Genomic DNA, 19,660 nt, shown 5'->3' with positions numbered 1-19,660 from the left:
CCTGAGAATGACCCATTACGCCTCTTAATCTTTCACCCTCATATTCAACCAAACACAAAGTCTTGCAGATTTTACCTGGTAAGAACATCTGGAATCTTCCCTATTCTCCTACCTCCACTAAGTCCAATTTCAAGGTACCATTATTTCTCACCAGGACTCTTGAAGTAAATTCCTAGTTCTTCTTGCCTCCTTTTAACTCATTTCTGCTGTTTATTTTTTTAGTAGTTTTCTATTACTCCTTTATAGCGGTTTGTTAGTTTATTCCAATTTTAGTCTTAACATGAAGGAGTAATGGAAAACTACTGAAAAAAATAAATAGCACAAGTGTGAAGGAATTAAGCAAAGAAAAAAAAAGAAAGATTCATGGACACAGACAAGAGTGTGGTGATTGCCAGAGGGAGGGGTTGGGGTAGGTAGAAGAGGGTATAAGAGGGATAAATGGTGATAGAAGGAGACTTGATTTAGGCTGATAAACACACAATACAACATACAGACAAAGTCTGTTAGAATTGTATACCTGAAACCTGTAAAATTTTATTAACCAATTTTATCCCAATTAATTTAATTTTTTTAGATAAATACCATAATTGGTAATATAAACTAATCAGTAAGTCCCTGTTTGAGGGACCTCCTTCGTCTCCCCCAGACTCACCTGGAGTCACTCTGCACGCTACCACTTCTTCAACTACCCATGCTTCTTTCCACTCTGAGCCTTTGCATGTGCTCTTCACTCTTCTCAGCACTTCCCTACTCTCTATTAATTAACTTCCTACTCTTCCTTTGGTTCTCAGGTTAAATGCTCCTGGAGAAGCTTTTTCTAACTGTCCAGACAGTGTCAGCTTCCCCAACATCCCAGTTTTACACTTAGAGTATACTCCTGGAATTATAATCAAATACTGGATTGACTGTTAAACTCCCATTCCCCTTTCTTTGGTGTAAGCTCCACTATAGTGGCAAGTATCTGCTACTTAGGCCACTCCAGCACCAGAATACAAAGCTTGTTATGTAGTTGAAACTCAGTACATCTTTATCAAACTAATTAGTTACAGGAACTCTCTTTGGCCATACTTCTCTAGAATTTTCTAGAATGATAAAGATCAATAGGTGATTTTTATATGTTCAAAGAAAATAAATAAGAATTTACATTGCCTGTGGGAATTTACAACTGACAAATGACTTAAGCCTATAACTCAATGAACTTAGAAGAATCCCATTCTACTTTGTTGCTACTTGCATAAAAGTTAAGAATAAAACAGAGCTTTGTTGTGCTGCTTGTCAATGCCTGTCATCAAAATGTATGGCTTTTTGGTTTCCAAACAAGTCATTATTCACTTTTCAACAGTGATGCATGGTGCCTTCTCCAGAAAGCATTATTACCGTTTGCAGTCACCTGAATGGCAGTCAACATGTGCATTCCCCTGTGATCAGCAAAAGCAGCTGGCTGACGAATGAACCTGCCTTACACTCTAGATTTTTAAAGAAAGGTTAAATGTACATTTCTTGTTTTTTAATATTTTATTCATTTATCTTTAGAGGGGAAGGGAAGGAGAGAGGAAGAGAAACATCAATGTATGGTTGCTTCTTGTGCGTCCCCTGCTGGGAACTGGCCTGCAACCCAGGAATGTGCCCCGACTGGGAATCGAACTGTGATTGTCTGGTTCACAGGCCCACGCTCAAGCCACTGAGCTACACCAGCCAGGGCTTGTACATTTCTTGTTTTTTAAGAAACCCCATGCCCCAGATTTCACTAGTAACTTCCAGGTAAGGCACCCCACAACAGCAGAGTGTAAGTTAGAGGGACCGGAAAGATGTTCAAACAGAGTGAGACAGCAGATGGTGCAATGGTCTGAGCACATGAAAACAGGGCAACTTGAAACTCATTTCTGTGAGCCTGACATGGCCCCCTGACCCCTTTGAGTCAGTCTTGTTGTGTCCATCTTTAAATCAGGAATTTTGTCCCATGCAATACACATCTTGCCTGGATACGCATCTTGCTTGGTCAAATGCAAGGGACATATTTTAGCTAGCTACTCCTCTTTCCTGAGCCATTCGCAACTGCGAAGAGTGTCTAGAACACATGTATTCAGAAACAAACAATTTAAAACGACACACCGGGGCTACTAATCTTCTGCTTTTAGCACCTTAGATTTGTAAAGGAACAGCAGCAGCATAGTAGCTTGCGAAGCTGTGCCTAAGCGACGATGGATTTCAGTTCTCAAAACTCCATTACTGCCTTAAAACCAAAGAGAGCCTGGTGGATGCTCCACAAAACAACTCTAGGAGTTACAGTGGATGTCTCTGCACAGAACTAACATTTTTCTGAACTAAGTTCAGCCAAGTGTTCACTAAGTGATTGCTCTGCCTTCAGAAAGAAATACGACTGTTGAGTTCTCAGAAGCTCTAGCTCTTCTTTACTGAAGTTTTGAGTTGATATTTAGGATTTCCAAAATTTGACTGGCAAAGCTCAAGGCCCCATGCCCTCACACTGATGTCATTCGCTTCTAATATTAGCGGCAGAGCAGCTCAGATTCACCTGGGAAAGAGGAGCTTTTATTTTGAGTCAAACAGGAGCAGATACTAAAAATGAACATTCCGAGACTTCCTTCTTGTATACCTGACACAGATAAAATAGTTAAACCCATACAATGAAACTGGTGTTTTGAACCAAATGGGAAAGAAATTCAATCTAATTGGAAATATGATACACATACAAAAATGTTATGTAGCCTCAATTGTGCAAACGCAGAGGAATTAAGAAGTAACGTAGAAATCTATAAAGCTGTTGTGTTGTGCAGTGTCACACAGGACCATAAATTGTTCATGAAGGTTCCATTTGGTGAGATAAAGAAGGTTCCAAGCCCTCTGTTATGGCCCCGCATGATGTGTAAACTGGGCCATTATTTGGTGGTACAGCCACACAAACAAGCTTTTTATAGGGGTGAGACATGTTATACTCATTAGATCAAATACACCCAGTACTGAGATCCTATTATCCAGCAGAGCTTAAATAGATGAGCAGAGCTGGACAGTTGCCACGTCTGCAGTTAATATTGTGCAGACATAAGCATAGGCAGGAGGATGCAGATGTGCCATTTGGAATCATGGAAATTGTGTTGGAATTCCATGCCCCGAATTCGAGGGAGCTCATTCCTCCTACCTTTTCCATCTGCAGAGTGAGAGGCCTTATTATATGCTGAAAGAGCTTTCTGAGGTAGGAGTCACAAAGATACACAGCCCTGGAAAAAGTCGGGGTGATGGACTTAGAGATTATATGGCTCATGCACAGAAAATGCCTCTCACTTTAAAAACAACCACCTGAATATGGTAACCATTCCCTGTAGAGGCTGAAGATATCTTGTAAAAGAGTTAAAGGAAATAAAACCATCAAGGCCCAATGTGGGACCTAGCACCACTACATAAATATTTGTCTGTGACTGAACTTTTCTTACAGTGGAAAATCTGCTAAGACTTTCATTCCAAAAAAGCTGGCCAGGGTGTTTAAACAGCAGTGGCAAAAAAAAAAAAAAAAAAAAAAGCAAGCCATGTTTAGTGCTTGTTCCTTTGCAGTTTGATTTTGCTGACAATTCTCAAGTTGTTGCTCCATTTGGTCCTCCAAACCCATACATAGCAGAGTAATCATTATCTTCCTAAGTCATTGTCATAGGAAAATAGGGCGGCCTCCCCGCCTCAGATGCAGAGATGTTGCTCAGTTAAGTGCCCAGTTATGTGACTAGCCTCATTTGCATTTGCAATAAAGATGTCTTGCTCTGCATAGTTTTCTACACCACATCCCTCCTCCAGTGGTTCTCAAAATCACTGAAAGATATTAAAATGACAGAAAATATTTGTCATTAAAATGACAAAAAATTATTTTTTTCCTTTTTACAAATTTCTTTTATTTTATTTATTTATCTTCAGAGGGGAAGAGAAGGAGAGAAATATCAATGTATGGTTGCCTCTCGTGAGTCCCCTGCAGGGAACTGGCCTGCAACCCAGGCATGTGCCCTGACTGGGAATTGAACCAGCGACCCTCTGCTTCACAGGCCTGTGCTCAATCCACTGAGCTACACCAGCCAGGACTACAAAATTTTTTATTGTTGTTCAATTACAGCTGTTCCTATCCCCCACCCCCATCACTCTCCCCTGCCCTACCCACACCCACCTTCCACATTCAGTCTTCCTCCCACCTTGTTGTCTTTGTCCTTGGGGACTTTTACATGTTCCATGACTTGCCCTCTTCTTCTCCTTGTTATCTCCTCCCCTCCCCTCTGGTCACTGTCAGTTTGTTCTTTATTTCTACGCCTTCATTTCTATTTTACTTGCTTGTTTGTTTTGTTGATTGGGTTCTACTTATAGGTGAGATCATATGATTTATTTATCTTTCATTACCTGGCTTATTTCACTTAGCATAATGCTCTCCAGGTCCATCCATGCTGTCACAAAAGGTAGGAGTTCTTTCTTTCTTTCTTTCTTTCTTTCTTTCTTTCTTTCTTTCTTTCTTTCTTTCTTTCTGTTGCATAGTATTCCATTGTGTAAATGTACCACATTTTTTTTAAAAATTTTATTTATTTATCTTTAGAGGGGAAGAGAAGGAGAGAAGGAGAGAAATATCAATGTATGGTTACCTCTCGTGAGTCCCCCACTGGGAACTGGCCTGCAACCCAGGCATATGCCCTGACTGGGAATCAAACTGCGATCGCGTGGTTCGCAGGCCAGCGCTCAATCCACTGAGCTACACCAGCCAGGGCTGTACCACATTTTTTTGATTCAGTCATTTACTGATTGGCACTTAGACTGTTTTCAGCACTTGACTCTTGTAAATAATGCTGCTGTGAACATCAGGGTACATAGGTTCTTTCTAATCAGTATTTCAGGATTCTTGGGGTATAATCCCAGCAGTGGAATTGCTCCGTCAAGAAGTAGTTCCATTTTTAGTCATTTGAGGAAATTCCAAACTATTTTCCATCCTGGCTTCACCAGTCTGCATTCCCACCGATAGTGTACTAGGATTCCCTTTGTTCCACAACCTCACCAGTACTTGTTTGTTGATTTGTTAGTGATGGTCATTCTGACCTGTGTGAAGTGATATCTCATTGGGGGTTTAATTTGCATCTCTCTAATGGCTAGTGGTGTTGAGCATCCTTTCATATATCTCTGGGCCCTCTGTATGTCCTCCTTGGAGAAGTGTCTGTTCAGGTCCTTTGGCCATTTTTTAATTGGATTGTTTGTTTTCCAGGTGTCAAGTCATGTGAGTTCTTTATATATTTTGGAGATCAAACCCTTGTCCTAGGTATCATTGGCAAATATATTTTCCCATGGTTGGTTTCCTTTCCATTTTGGTGATGTGTTTCTTTAGCCATGCAGAAGCTTTTTATATTGATGAAGTCCATTTGTTCATTCTTTCCTTTATATCTCTTGTTCTAGGAGACATATTGGTGAAAATATTGCTGTGTGGAATATCTGAGATTTTCCTGACTATGTTCTCCTCTAATGGTGTCTCCTCTATGTTCACCTTTATGGTGTCATGATTTATATTTAAGTCTTTTATCCAACTTGAGTTTATTTTTGTGTTTGGTATAAGTTAGTGGTTGAGTTTCTTTCTTTTTTTTTTTTTGCATATAGCTGTCCAGATCTCTAAATACCATTTGTTGAAGAGGCTATTTTTATTCCATCTCATGCTTCTGCCCCTTTTGTCAAATATTAATTGACCATAGAGACTTGGGTTTATTTCTGGGCTTTCTGTTCTGTTCATTGATCTCTGCATCTGTTCTTATGCCAGTACTGTGCTGTTTTGATTACTGTAGACTTGTAATATAGTTTGATGTCAGGTATTGTGATCCCTCTTACTTTATTCTTCTTTCTCCAAATTGCTGAGGCTATTTGGGGTCATTTATCATTCTATATAGGTTTTAGAAATGTTTATTCTGTATCTGTGAAATATGCCATTGGTATTTTAAAAGGGATTGCATTGAATCTATAAATTGCTTTGTGTAGTATGGATATTTTGATAATGTTAATTCTTCTAATCTATGAATATGGTATATGCTTCCACTTATTTGTGTCTTCCTTAATTTCTCTCTCCAATGTTGTATAGTTGTCTGAGTATAGGTCTTTTACCTCCTTGGTTAGGTTTATTCCTAGGTACTTTATAAAATGACAGGAAATTTCTTACCTAGATTTTTTTGCTCATGACATGTATATATATAGTTATGCAAATATAAGCCTGAGATAGTGGCCTCCTTCCCATGTACTCCCAAAGACCCTGTGCCTTGTTCCTCTCTGTATCCCCATGACCTGGGCATTGTCTGGAATGTGGTCACCTCACCATAAATCTTTGCTGACTCATCAATGTTGAAAACTCCTCCTGGAAGACTCTTAATCTCACACACACACACACACACACACACACGCACACATGTTTAAGTTTGTTTTGGTGTAGTCTTTTTTTTTATTCTCCCCACTATATAGCTTGGCTCTTAATGCCTATCCTTAAAATTGGTAGACTTTTAGACTAAAAGAAAGATCTTCTGGTTGCATACCCTGTAGTTTTGTAAGAAACTACTAAAAGAAAAATGTTTTTAAATCCTCATCTGAGGATATATGTATTGATTTGAGAGAAAGAGGAAGAAAGTGGGGGAGAGAAAAGAAACATCGATGTGAGAAACATTAGTGGGCTACCTCCTGTTGCCCCCTGACCAGGGATCCACCATACAACCTCCTGGTGCATTGGGTGATGCTCCAAGCAACTGATCCACCCAGCCAGGACTAAAAGAACCATTTTTACATACAATTATAATTTTAAAAACTTAAAAATTAAAATGAATAAATAAACGAACAATTTCTTAAGCAAAGTATTTTCATGGGAAAGGTCCAGTTACTTTTCTTTTAGTATAATAGTTCAAAATACTTTTCACACCCACCTTTATACAAGAGTTTCCTTCCAGGAAGACATATCTAATTCATGTGGGAAAACTTAGCACTATGTCTGTGAGAGGGTGAGCAGAGACAGAAATACCAGAAGTAACTATGCCTTGCCTTTGTTTACTGTTTAACACTTTAGCATACATTACCAGTCCCACCCCAGATGCTGAATGAATGGCACAGCCATTAATATCCCATCCTACTAATGAAGAACTTGACCCCCACAGGAAGGAAGGGACTTCTCCAAGGTTACCTGGCTAGTTGGGACGATAGGATAGAAACCTGGGTTTTTCAGCTCTTTGCAGTGTGATACGCTATGGTCTATGTGATGAAGTTAAATGTGTTGCTTGGGTGACTCTATAAACAAGAATAATAAGTAAAGGGAAGAAATCGATGCAAAACTGAGAGCACTAATTACCAACTCCGAAGAAGCTACACTTACACTGTGGAAGATCTAGGGAGGACCTGGAGGAGCTAAGCTATGTTGTAGCTGGAAAAGTGTGTGCTATTTTGTTTGCATCGGGGGAGAAAACCTATGTTCTCATAAGAGTATTTGATTGTAAACTATGGGATGTGAGTACTTGAAATACCAGGGGGATCACTTTGTAAAATATACAATTGTCTAAATGCTATGCTGTATACCTGAAACAAATACAAAATAATATTGATTGTAAACTGTGATTGGAAAAGGAAATTTGAGCAAAAAGGAGAAAGAAAGGAATGCAATTTTCTCCTGGGTTTCAATTATTTAAGCTTCACCTCCCTATGAAATTCTATGAGGCATCTTCTCTCTGAGAATTCGATTTCTTCTCTGACAGCAGTTAGGCAGATGACAGGAAGATGGATTGGGTCGGGGTTTCCATGGACGAATACCTTCTAATAAAGGCCAGAGTGCCCGGCTCTCTCCCTGTGCATTTCCCTTCCCTGATACACTTTCAGGGTGGAAAAGCAAAGGTGCTGACGAGGGAAAAAGGACTCATTCAAAAATGACTATCTGACCTTGTAATCAGCTTTGTGCAACATTTTATTTTTAAAGAAATACAATTTCATTTAGATAGGCTAAAGGATTTTGTGTTTGTTCTTCTAATAATCTTCACCCATTAGTAATAATACTTGGTTTTAGAAATCAATTTGTCAGTTACACAGCCAACAAATATATATTGAGTCCATTGTGTATCAGGCTCGGCCTGCTGAAGAATGAATAAACAATGAATGACCGGTTGATCAATAAGATATAGATCTTGTCATCAAGGAACCTGCATTCTAGCAAGAGAAAGACAGTTGGTAAACAAATTAAGAAAAACTATTATTCTGGGCTGAAAACCTGCGTTTGGTGAGGACATCTGTTCCTGTGCTGGGCCCGAGCACAGTGTGAGCTCCCTGAGGCCCAAGTGGAGATGAATGAGAACCTCCCCAAGGCCACACAGCCCATGTCTGGGGCTCGGCCTCTCCTATGACTCCAGTCAGGCGCAATGTCATCAAAGTGAGATTAATATTCACAGTTCAATGTATACAGCATCCCCTGGGTTCGAAACAGTGACCACATGTTGCTTTATTTTTATTCCAGGAATCTTGGAAAATCAGGACTCAGAGTTTCTTGCTTGGGTCTTGGTAAGTACTTGGTGCGTCATGTAGGGTGGGTGGGGAGGTGGGAGATTGGGGAGCACACCAGGGAGTGACTGGGGTGCAGGTCTGAGGTGAAAAGGACTTCGTGACCAGCATTGCCCATTTCTCCTTCTCATCCTTTCCCGCCCAACGCAGCACCCCCACCCCTTTCTCTCACTCAAGCTGCCACTGTGTCCATGATGCCTTCTGGGGGCCCATCAGACAGAAAGAAATAAGATGTGAACGCACATTCTGGAGGAAGACTTACATGTTACTTCCCTTTAGCTAGTGTGAGGGACCTGGTGGCCTCCATTTGTGAGCTCCATTCCTGTAGCCTCAATCTGCACTTTTTCCATCCTGATTTTCTCTTTGCCTAAATTCTTCCCTTATGTTTCTATATTGTTTTGTATTTTAGATTTTTATATACTTTCACAATCTATCTTAAATACTTTAGGAACAAGGTGCTTGTGTATCTCTCTATATAAATACATTTGGGAAGAGGGTTTCTTGACTCCTATTGAATGGAAGTATGGAGACCAGGGAAGGGATGACAATGAACGAAAAAAGATAGTGGCAGCTAATTCTGCCTCCTGTCACTGTATTTCAAAGATATTAATGTTGTTGAGGCCTAAGTTTTCCTGATTCTTTCTAATGATCTGATGTGGGAGGTAAGGGGGGGTCTTCATTCACCATAAGTCTAAAAGACTTTGACTTTACTTAATTCAGAGCTCTAATCTTGTTACTGCTCACTTCTGTTTTAAGAGACAGTCTAACCTTTGTTTTATAAGAACTAATAATTCTCATAATAATTATTCACTATCCATTATTGAAAGAAATTATCTATAAATATAAACTACCTATAAATAAAGTAATTTAAGAACATATAAATTAAGAAATATGGTAAAAAATCATTGACCAGTGTTTCCTAGAGTCAGGAGCTACCGCAGAGAATTATTTAGTCAAAAGGACATAAAAAATTCTGCCCTGGCTGGTATGGCTCAGTGGAGTGCCAGCCTGCAAACTGAAAGGTCACTGGTTCAATTCCCAGTCAGGGCACATGCCTGGGTTGCAGGCCAGGTCCCCAGTTGGGGGTGCACGAGAAGTAACCAATCGATGCATCTCTCACACATCAATGTTTCTCTCCCTCTCTTTCTACTTCCTTTCCTTTCTCTCTAAAAATAAATAAATAAATAAATGTTTTTAAGTACATAAAAAATTCAACCAGAGGCCCTTAAGACTATAAAAAGTCTTAGGTATCTATGATGTGTTGCATGTAAATGAGTCTCCAGAAGGCAGACAGCCGTTTTTTAGAAACCCCGTGTGTTTGAGCTGTAGGGGTGAACTTTGGAACAGACGGTTCAGGAGCCGAAGTCCTGATTTGAGCTTCAAGCTTCTCTGAGGGTCTGAACACTTGTGATAAGACACTGCATGAAAAATAGGAGGAAACAAGGAAGTTTAAGGGTTGACTGGCTTCATTCAAAACAGGTAACAAAGCTTGACAGCTTGAATAAGTGTTCTTTAAGACATTTTCAGAGCTACCTCTGTAAGCCAGAGGAGACAAAAAAAATTCAGGGAAAGGAATAATGCACCTGCCTTAGATAATTTGTCAGGGTCTGCAGACCCCATCTGTCAAATTGAGGGCAAGCTGGGTTTACTGCTGTGGGCTTGGGGTGTCAGGAAACAGCCCATGTTCAACTGCAGCTTTGGAAACTACGTATTAAATGTTCCAAGCAATCCCAGAACTGTAAATGTCCTTTATTTAAATACTTGAAAAGCCATAATTAAAGCTAACAATTCTGACTTTCTCCTCTACCAGAGGACTGGCTGGGAACTTCTTGTCCTGCCAAGCTTTCTTCTGATAAATGAAAACCATGTGTAATTGAGAGCAAGCAGGTGAAGTAACTTGAGGATGAACTGAAACTACACCTGAAGGAACACAGCTTTGCCAATGAGAGAAATCTCTAAAAAAATTAAGTGGCCAAACCCACCTGTGGGTTGTTGTGACTATCCTGGTTTATAAATACACTGGCAACTGCTATTAAGACTCAAAGGCAAAGAAACTGATGGAAAAAAGAGTAAATCTATCAATGAATGACTGAAAATCATCTCAGTCTAGTGGGAAGTGAGATTCTCTTCTCAGAGAGGAAGAATTATTCTTTCTGAGCAAACGTTTAGGAAACCAGGCATTGTGCTGGTTATAGGGGACACCAAGATGAAAGCGGCAAGGACCTTGCTCTCAGACGGCTCCTAGTGTGCTGGGAGTCAGACATGCAGAAACAGACATTGTATTTGACAATGCTGTAGTGGAGAGTCCAGGATGAACCAAGCGCAAGGGAAGGCTCTTGGGGAATTTGGGACAGCTTCACAGGGCAGGTGCTACACAGGTGAGACTTGAAGGAAGTCATCAAGCAGAGAAGGAGGTGAGAAAAGGGGTGAAGAATTCAAGACGGAGTGAGCAATACAATCAATGGCCCAGAGGGAGACTCCCCCAGAGCAGGAGGTGCTTGGGGAAACACTGGTGTGTGTGCAGAATATTGTGAATCCAAGGTGCTTGGGAACCTTAAGAGATGAGCCTGGAAGGAAAGCTAGGCCTGATGGGGAGCCCTCACCTGTCAGCTCTTGCCTTCTAGGTCTCCAGTGTTCCTCCAAGTCCTAAGGTCCCAAGGTCTCAGGGAAAGCTTGGAGGATAAGTGACAGAGAGGGCTCCGCCTCTCTCCACACTCCCCCACCCATCAAAGTAGCTCTTTTTCTAAATGTAAATATAATTTTTTAAATGTAATAAGTAGCAAATGACTATTTTTAGAGTGCTTTTCAGTTCATAGCAAAATTGAACAAAAAGTACAGAAAGTTCCCCTTCCCCCACATACACACAGTTTCCCCCACTTGGGACATTGCACACCAGAGTTGCACCTGGGTTACAACTTTACATTAACACATTACTATCTCCCGAAGACTATAGTTTACTTTGGGTATATGTATAACTCTTGGTGTTTTACATTCTGTGGGTTTGGGTAAATGTACTTGGCATATATCGACCATTATATCGTACCAAGTAGTTTCACTGCCCCCAAAATCCTCTGTGCTCTGCCTATTCATCCCTCCCTTCCCTGTAACCCCTGGCAACCACAGATCCTTTTACTATCTCCATAGTTTTGCATTTTTGCAAAATGTCACATAGTTGGAATCATACAATATGTGGCTTTTTTCAGGTTGGCTCCTTTCACTATGTAATATGCAGTTAATTTTCCTCCGTATACTTTTCATGGTTTAATAGCTCCTTTTGTTTTAGTTCTTCACATCACACTGTGAAGTGGAGCTGGGAGGGGGAGGTGGAATTCTACCAAACAAAAGTTTAAAACACTGCTCTAGTGTGTGCAAAACCATTTAAAAACTTGGATCAGGAGTGGGACGTGATCAAACATTTAGAATCGTTTTCTGGTGGTGATACAAAGGCTACATCAGAGGAGGAAAGTGTTGAAAGCAGACATAGGCAGATAAATTAGGGGCCAGATGATGAGGCAGTGGTGTTGAACATGGACCAGAAGGAGATGGTTATTTAGGAGGAAGAATAGTCGGGACTCGGTGACCTTGGGTGCAGAACGAGAGGCCTCCCTGAGCAGAGAAGGATGCCTGGGTCCCTGGATTGGGCATGGGGTGCAAGAGATGAAACCTCAGGAGGAAATGCAAGAGGGAGCAGTCAGAGGAGGGAGGATTCGGAGAAGTGGAAGCTGTGTTGGGAGGTGGTGATCAGAGAGCCTGTGAACTTCTGCTTCAGATACCCAGAGGGAGCTCAGGCTGGAAAAAAAGACTCAGGAACCCCTAACCCAGGCGGTGGACCCTGGGCTGTCATTAAGATCACCTGCACAAACAGAGGACTGAGACATTGGCCCAGGTTTCGAACAGCGTCCTTGTGGAGTTTGCCAGATTGTATGTTCCCTGAGAGCAGAGACGGCCTCTATTTTTCCTGTACCCCTATTGTGCCTTCAGCAGATCAAAATATCTGGCGAGTGTAGGTGCTCAAAAATATTTATTGAATGAAGATCTGCATAGATGGGTCAATGGCCAAGGAATGAAATAAAGCTCACCGGGTAAGAGTGGGGATCCAGCAGAGGACAGATGACAGGAATTGACGAGGTCCAGCCAACCCAGTTCTTTGGTTTTCTTCAGCAGCATTTCAACTCAGAAACAGAGAAGGCCCTGTGGAAGTGGAGCGTGGGAGAAGAGACAGCCCAACGTGAGGATGGTCCCCAGAGCAGCTCAGGGCCCAGGGGTCTGCCGCACGCACCGTGCCATGGAGTGCATAGGTTGGCTCAGAGCCTTCTCAGCAGGGCCCTCACTCCTTCCCTTAGCAAGAAGCAACTGCCCACACTGAGTGGCTCCACATGGTCTGACATGAGGAGCAGGAGGCCCATCTCATTCGTGCCATGGGAGGTGACACACCACAGTGGGCAGCTGCTACTACACATGCTTGAAAGGGGCTGACTTTACCCCACACCACTCACTTTTGATGTGTGCACCTCCCTCCCAATGAGACACTTTTGAGAAAAGGAGCATGTGATGATTACTTTTATGTTCAATATGATTGGACCATGGCTGCCTGCGCCTAGAGAGTTGGTCAAACATTATTCTGGATGTGTCCTGAGGGTGGGTGAGGGTGTTCTCAGGGTTTGGATGAGTGTGTTTTTGGATGAGGGTGTTTTCAGGGTTGGCCTTGAAGTTCTCCGGAGCTGAAGTCCTAGGAAGGTACCTGTGGCAGTCAGATTGTGCTCAATCCCCTGCCACTCAGCACCTGCCACCTGGGCCCGTCTGGCCTTATTCCTTCCCTACCTAAGGGAACCTTCTAGAGCAAAAGCAGTGAATCATAAGAATAAACTGTGTGACTTCTTTCTAATGCGTTGCATGTAGGCAAGATATACTCCTGGCTCATGTTCCTCTGCCTTAGAGATGCTCTCACTGCACCAAATGTTTTGGCACTAGGAGAACTTTCAGTATTTAACATGGATATATTATTTTTGTGGCACTCTTTGTGACTGCCATTCTTATTACTGAAGCCAATGCGAACTAGCCACCTCCCCTATTATCATAACGATGTACCGGTAACAACGGCATTTATAAAGTGCCTCCAAGACTCCTAAGAAACAATTTAATAAGTGCAGTTTCTTCCCTCAGAGAGTCTACTAGTTTTTTCTGCATAACAGAATCAGAACTATCTTAAGACCAAAATACTCACAAAATGTAAATGGTGTGTGAATATCAAACATATAGCAAGAGAATTTTAGGCTTGTTACTTTTTCTTGAAAGTCTACCTTGAGTAAATGCCATGGTGCATACACATTAAAAAGGAAGAGGTATTTGTATTTTTACAAAATTGTTTTAAAATATTGTTTCTCATTTTTCATACTTTCCTGGATAAAATCCTTCTTAAGGATTGCTGAGAACTTGGCTGCCTCTGACTTACCAGAGCCTTTGCCCTCCCTCGTGGAGTGTTAGACGCAGTGGGGTGAGAACGTGCAGTGGGGTGAGGCTGATGGTCAGAGCTGGGGCTCGGGGAAGGAACTTGAGAAAGCACAGGCATCTACAACACCCGTGTGCATGAACGCGCACCTACACACACGCATGCGCACACCCTTCATTGCCCTCAGTGTAGTGGTGAAGGGGTGAATAGCCTCTAATGCTAACCTGGGTTTCAAAAGTGAAACAAATGCCTACAAAACATTTTATTGTCAGGGGAGAGAAGGTCCTCCATAGATCTGGATGTGAGCAAGTTACTGGAACTGATAACAATTCAGAAACAGGGTCTCACAGTTAGGAGAGGGAGAATTAGTTCTCGCAGTCACCAGCCCCTTTGCAGATGAGAAAAAGAGGCATATACAAGGGAAATGTCCCCAATCAGCGGTAGTGACAGCAAAGCCCCCATCATCCCACCCTGGCCCCTCCACCAACCAGCAGGTTCCTGCCCATTGCCTCCAGTCCCCAAGTCCCCATAGTCCCACGTCTCTCCACTTCCGCAGCTCCTTTCTCCAGACACGAACAGCTGGACCAGGCACATATGGCCATTCCAGTTCTCACACTCATGATGTGTTCAGTGGTCAACTTCAGCCTGACGCCAGGGTGGCAGCTGGGTGAAAGTGCCTTTACTTTGGAAGTAGTAAATATTAGAGCGCGAGGAACTTCTGGCGTCACTCTCCATCGTGGGACTAGACGCTGACCCCTCAAAGTTCCACAGACAGAACGGCAGCCAGGATCTGCCTCACGCCCGTGATCAGGTGTGCTTTCACTGTAGGAGATTTCGAAGGAGGAGTGCCACTGAGTGCAGACCTTTCGCTTTTGTGTAGGTGCCCTGAAGGAAGCTCTGAACTCCCGCCTTTCCCTCCTGTGCCTACTGCCCTAGAGACCTCACGAGGCTCTGCCCTAGCTCCTGCACTCACAGAGGCAGCCCAAGGCACACCTTGTGTACATGCAAGTCTATTCATACTGTGTGCCCAGAGGTTTTTTCACAGAGCACTCTACAGTGATAACATTCTTTCCCTAAACCCTATGAACCAGAAAAGCCCAAATGAAAATTTTTTATAATTTCCATCAACAATTCAGCTGAGCTCCTCTAATAGGCTAAACATGAGGGAAGCAGTTGGGGTGAGCCCACCCGGAGAGTGGGGCTGTGCCTCTGGTGTGTTTGGGTTAAGGGAGGGCAGGGCTGTGGGGAGCCACCTCTGGGAGGGTGGCATAAATGCCCGAGGGGGGACCTGCTGTGGGTCAACACACTGAGGGAATATGTGTGGAGATTCATACTCGTGCCTTAGAGGCCTTGGCTGCACAGAGTTAGGAGTAAAATCTCAGTTCATTTTAGGTCTACCAAGTGTGGATCAATCAGAAGCCTTCTTGATTAAGTGAACTGAAAACCTAGCTCAAAGCAAAGCAAAAACATCAGCTTCAGCAAAAACAGAAATTTCCAGGCTCACATAGAATTTCTGGGATCAAATGGACTGTGGACCCATATGGCTTGATCCAGGGATTAGACTATGAGCTCTGCAAGCTGGAAGGTTGGTTCCGTTCTCAGGCTGGGTGACCAGATGGCTCCAGCAACTCCAGGCCTCTTATTCCATTGATTCTGATTGGTTTAGATGTCCATCCTGAGCCAATCATTGAAAAACTTCAGCCAATCAAGACCCTCCTCTGAAGCTGGGGAAGGGTTTAAATCCACCCAACCTCGGGATTCAGATTCCCAAAGGAAATTTGAAGTGTACTTGCCTAAAGAGCACTGATATTCCTGGATCCTGAAAGCCCTTCCCTCTGTTCTAGCTTATCAGAGCCGTTTCTATGTCATTGGTAGCCAAGGTTGAAAATTTACATTCTCCCAAACTTTCCTAAAGCATGAGGCCTGCTCAAAATTTGGAAGGTCAGATCATGTTTACCTCCTGCTGTCTCAGTTCATCTACTTGACGAATTTTTCCTTTGCAGGGTAAATATGCAGCTTTGCCTACTTAATATACTCTCTTCTGTACATTTTTGTCATAATCCTGAAAGATCAGTGAGGCCTGAGTCTCATTTACAAATAAAAGCTTAATCAAAACACCTGGATAATGAAAATAAGCCAAGGAGGACCTGCACAAGAACAAAGCAGAAAATATCCTCAATGCACATTTTATATTTGATAACTAACTAAATAAAATGAAAGGAGAAAGAGGCTACCCAACACGTAATTATAGAGAGCAGGTGATGCGGTGATGAGCAGGAGCTAAACTAGATCGGACAGTCTAACCGTGGGGAAGTCTTCAGGCTGAAGGGAGGGGGAAGTCGGACAGTCCTGGCTTGGCTCTGCTGACAGGGACTCAAAACAAACCTTCTGCAGGAGGATTTGTCATGTTTCTTCTTAGTCTCTACCTCCCCTCCTGTACGTTGGGTACCTCCACCTCCCACTCTATGCTGCCCTTCCCTTCTGCCCCTACTGAGCAGAAACTGCAGCCCAACTCAACCCAGCTGCTTTCGGCAATGATACCCATAACTACTGGCTGAGGAGAGGAGGCCAGACTGGTCCTGAGACGTGTTTCTGGAAGTGACCCTCTGTCTGACTTCGTTACCTGTTACACCATTCCCAGAGTCAAGGCCGAGGAGCAGAACAGCACCTGACCCCTGTCAGTACCTTCCTGGGTGGGCTGGTCAGCTACCCTGGCTCTGCCAGTGAATGTGCTGCCTTAGAGGGCAGAAACCGCAACTGCTTCTGTCTGTCTCTCCCGTAAAGCATGGGATCCAGCACTCTTCCCATTGATGCACAGGGTCATGGATTGCACACAGGTACGCCAGATGCTATGCTGGGGCAGTGGGAGAAAAGATGCTCCAGTGCACAGTGTCTGCCCTCACACAGCCTGCGTGGGAGTGGGGGGTGTAGGGGAGAGCTGACCTAATTGCCAGGCTGGTGCCCCCAGAGGACACCTTGCATTTATAACTCTTAGATTGACTTATTTCTTGCTGGATTCTTAGCTCAGAACACTTGCCTAGATTGGAGAAGGTACTCAATATATGCTCATTTATGAAATGGATGTGTGACTGAATGAATGAATCACAGTGTGACCAGTGCTCTGAGAGAAATATGAGATGCTGTAGTAACAGGTTCAAGCACTGCCTTAGCTAGAGTTGGGGGCATCATGGAAGGCTTCCTGAAGGAAGAGATAGGTGACCTGACTACCAGTAGGGTAGAAAGGAGATAGTTCAAAGAGTAAATGAACTAAAAAACAGTTTAACAATAACATGATGGAGTTAGACAGACAGAGAGATAGAGGTAAAAGACACAGAAATAACAGATTGGAAAGTTACTACCTTTTCTGGGGAACGGGGAGAAACTTCAGAAGGAAGCAGGATGCGTAGGAATCTGTCAGGTTGATAAGAGAGAGAAAGAAATCCACGGGCAATTCTCTTTGTGAATTTCCTATTTATTCTTCCCTCAGATCCAGACTTGATCATTGTTTCCCTGACCACCTGGGTCCAGCTAGAGGGTTTCTATTTAGTCCCATCACAAGCTTTCTTACTAGTGTGTAGCCTGTTGGGCCCTGCACTGTAATTGCTTGAGTGTTTTTCTTTCTTTCCTCACTAAACTGGGAGCTCCATTATAACCATCTGCCATTTTGACCCCACCATCTGGCGTGGTTCTGGAAGAATGATGGGGACTCAATAAATATTTTCTAAATGAATTGGTACATCCATTTCAGGAAGGGAACCTTGAAAGTCTAAATGTGCATGGTCTGGAGAGAGAACTGTATGGGAAATAACACAATGAGAGAAGGCTTTAGAAAGATTATAAAGAACCTGGAAGGCCATGTCACGAAGCTTGCAATAAATTGATTCTGTGACTGGGAGTCTGAAATAGTTTAACTCCAGTAGTCACTTGGTGCATTTAAGAAGTTCATTCTGGTTGCAGTGTTTGCCAGTGCAGGTGGCAAATTGGAGAGGACTGGAGACAGAGGCAAAGAGAAGGGCACTATATGATTCGAATATTTCCACTTTTACAGCAGATGACAAGTAACAATCAGCTGCTTACTGACTGTGAGCCTAGTTCATTATATGATGGACATGTAGAGAAAGTCTATGCAGAATATACGTCTAGCACAAATAATGCCCCCCTTTTATTACAAAATGCTAAGGATGTAATTTGGTAATATAACAATATCACCCTCAAGCATACCATATGACATATTAGGCAAAACATTCAAATTAAAACTATAAATTATTACACCTTACCAACCACACTCAAGCAGGCATTACTTCTGCCGGACCTTGTGTGTGGAGACTGGGAGGTAGATGAGTCTTGACCAAATTAAAAATAGGTTAACAAGATACAAAATGAAATGTTCTAAGAGCATGAAATGAAAGTTCAGAAGAAAAGATCTAATATAGATGTCATCGTAGTAAATTATCAAGTTTTAGAATTGGGTAAAAATAAAAGTGCTAGTTCCTACCTATGTTCTTTAAGGAAAAGGACAAAGATAAATGGAAAATAAAGACATGGGCAAATACAAATAAGACAAATGTGGGAACATAAAAGGAACTGAAGCAGAAATGTAAAATTAATATTAAATAACCAAAGTAGAACCAGACAAAGAAAAGCTATAATAATAGGAGGTAATGACTAGTAGAGTAAGGTCCTGGGAAATAGGACCCAGATAAGCAGTGGAGAAATAAATCTTGAATAGAAGGGACCCTCTTCCATGGTGATAAGAAAAAAGGAGGAAAAATGGCATCGTCTTAGTTATGTTTCCTTAACTCTGGCACCATAGCACCACCCATGAGACGCTTAGGAAGGTGGAGCGTCTGCACACCAGGGGGAGTTCTCAGGCAGCTGGACACCCATGGGGAGCAGGGCAGGACATCATTCTCATCTGCTCTGGGGAAGTCAGTAGATTTGGTAGCAGAAAGTGGAGGGGGTTACAGGTTGTTTGATTTTATGGTCTTTGCTGAATTGCTCTGTGAAGGAGTGATTATTTGCTGATGATGAAGGAGGAAGATGTGGGATCTGAGGATGAGAAAACTAGGGCAGGTTTGAAATCCAAATAGTGAGGAAAAATGATTAGAAAACAGAAGGCTAGTGGTCTCTATGCATAATTGGAACAACCGAGAATTTATAGCACACGAATCTCAGCCGTCTGTGATTTTTCTCCAGCACAGCTCAGCATCTTGGTTATAGGTGGTGAACACAGTTAAATTCATCCAGACATGAATTTTTGCCAGGCAGGGGTGATGAAGGAAGAGTGAAGTAATGGAGTTGAGAAGAGGGCAAGAGAATCTTCTAAATGATGAACGATGTTACCCAGCCATCCTCACCTTTCTGGTAAAGAAAGGAATAGAGACAAGATAGATGGACTGGAAGAAAGTAAAGAGTCAGAGGCCAGAGTGTGTGAGGAAGGTAACTGCACAAGATCAGCCAGAGTGAGCGGTTATAGCACTTGAGAGCTGATGACCTAACAGAGAGCAGATCTCTAACACGTGTGTTTGGAATCTGACTGAGGCGCACCTCCACCCACGTTGTCTTGTGTGCATTTTTCATGGCACCATCTGGTCTTCTAGTTCCACCCGATCAACATTTTTTACTGTTTCATCTAATAGTCCTCACCTGTCTTACAAACATTTTTAAAATTTTTATTGT

At 42.5% G+C, this 19,660-nt stretch overlaps 1 protein-coding gene across 2 annotated transcripts in view; it reads left to right on the top strand.

Moving 5' to 3' along the window:
- KCNAB1 (potassium voltage-gated channel subfamily A regulatory beta subunit 1) overlaps nt 1-19,660 on the top strand; it is a 312,471-nt gene that overhangs the window by 202,319 nt on the left and 90,492 nt on the right. For both annotated transcript variants that reach the window (XM_037046673.1, XM_037046674.1), the window contains exon 2: nt 8,489-8,532. In XM_037046673.1, coding sequence (XP_036902568.1) covers nt 8,489-8,532 — 44 coding nt within the window. The remainder of the gene's footprint in view (nt 1-8,488; nt 8,533-19,660) is intronic.

This window comes from Sturnira hondurensis, unplaced genomic scaffold (assembly GCF_014824575.4).
Source record: "Sturnira hondurensis isolate 20B ecotype Veracruz unplaced genomic scaffold, ASM1482457v3 Scaffold0005279, whole genome shotgun sequence".
NCBI lineage: Eukaryota > Metazoa > Chordata > Mammalia > Chiroptera > Phyllostomidae > Sturnira > Sturnira hondurensis.
The sequence above is the reverse complement of the archived record's forward strand: the minus strand, read 5'-3'. Positions and strand labels throughout refer to the sequence as shown.